The following is a 1,354-nucleotide window of genomic DNA, read 5'->3' as shown; positions in this document are numbered from 1 at the left end:
GCGTTGGGGTATATATTGATACTGGCGGGACCCTCCCCGCCATTACGAAGAACACATACGCCACACTGACGATTTTTAACACACGCTCACGCTTACGCATGGTGGCGGAAAACGAGGTCAGCGATCCGAGGGAGCGGGTACTGATCGGGTACGGTAACGTCATTAACGTTCCGATAATCTATACAGACTCGCCAACCTCCAGTCTTCTTCTTTACCAGCACCACTTCGCTTGCGTGAGGGGAGTTCGAAGGTTCTATGACTCCAGCTGCTTTCATCACTTGGAGCTCTTCTTGCAGAACTCTTTGTTGGGCCGGGGTGAACGAGCGCGGACGTGTCACAATCGGTCTATCCGACGTGGTAGTGATACGATGGCTCATAACCGCAGCGCAGCCTCGTCTCTCCCCCCTCCAGAGCCCATCGTATCTGCCCAGGAGTTGTTGGAGAGCCGTTTGTGTTTCGTTGGAGGCATTCGTATCCTTGAACTCGACTATCTCTTCTTTCCTGTCGTGGATCAGCTCATCAGTTCCCACGGGGTCCACGCTCAGAAGTTCTCCGTTGACGTCTTCTGGGAGCTTGGGGACGTGATCGTCATGCCGTTCTTCGCTGAGCGAGTTCTTGCTAGCGGAAGCGGAGTCGGACTGTGGGGCTACGGCGTCGGAGAGCACATCAGGGAGGGCCGAAACGGCCCTATCGGAGACCTTGCTCTCGTTCGGAGGATCTGTGAGCGCCGATCCGGCGAGATACGGAACGTACCTTGGCCGTGAATCCGGAAGATACGGGTCGTATCTTGATAGATACGGATCGTACCTTGGAAGATACGGTCCGCACCTCGTGGGGCGGGAGTCCATTTCTTCCTGGGTTCGCCAGGGTTGGTCTTGGAGAGTATCGACCGGGCCCTGAAGAACTCCTCGAGGAGTTTCACGGCCTGTCTCCTGTGGAACCGTCGTAGTACCCTGGGTACCGATCGCGGTTGTTGGAGGCATGGGCCCCTGGAGAGGCAGTTCCTGAGAGAGATACGGCAGTGACGTCTGCTTGACGTGGTTTCCACACCAAGGAGACGGAAGGATCTTCCCTTGAAGCTCCGAAGGCGTTTTCGCAAGCACCTCCGGAGGGGAGTTTCCCCCTTGTTCACTTCTCTTGTCACCCTGGCCGCTTCCTGACGCTTCGGCCCAGGGGAGTACCTGCTTGAGCTCTGGCCCCGTAGTTAACGCAGAGCTTCCCGGAGGATTCGTCCCTCTGGTTTCGGCTTCACCGACTCGAAGAGTCGAAGAAGCGACTACCAGTCCCTGACTCAGCTTATCGTGTAAGCTCGGTTTGGGTCGGGAAGGCGGGTCCGCCTGACGCGGTTTGATAT

General features: G+C 56.9%; 2 protein-coding genes across 2 annotated transcripts; one reads left to right on the top strand and one right to left on the bottom strand.

Moving 5' to 3' along the window:
- Positions 1–92: 92 nt before the first annotated feature.
- Positions 93–718, bottom strand: KVP17_005334 (uncharacterized protein; the record flags this gene model as incomplete). The annotated part of the gene is made up of 1 exon (XM_068515139.1): positions 93–718. A coding segment is annotated over one exon (626 nt), but the record flags the coding sequence as incomplete, so codon positions are not given.
- Positions 99–764, top strand: KVP17_004352 (uncharacterized protein; the record flags this gene model as incomplete). The annotated part of the gene is made up of 1 exon (XM_068522457.1): positions 99–764. The coding sequence occupies one exon, from the start codon at positions 99–101 to the stop codon at positions 762–764; it is 666 nt and encodes a 221-aa protein (XP_068371599.1).
- Positions 765–1,354: the final 590 nt, after the last annotated feature.

The sequence above is a fragment of a genome (genome assembly GCF_019968985.1).
Source record: "MAG: Porospora cf. gigantea B chromosome Unknown PgB_NODE_8194_length_1414_cov_748.812, whole genome shotgun sequence".
Lineage (NCBI taxonomy): Eukaryota > Apicomplexa > Conoidasida > Eugregarinorida > Porosporidae > Porospora > Porospora cf. gigantea B.
The sequence above is the reverse complement of the archived record's forward strand: the minus strand, read 5'-3'. Positions and strand labels throughout refer to the sequence as shown.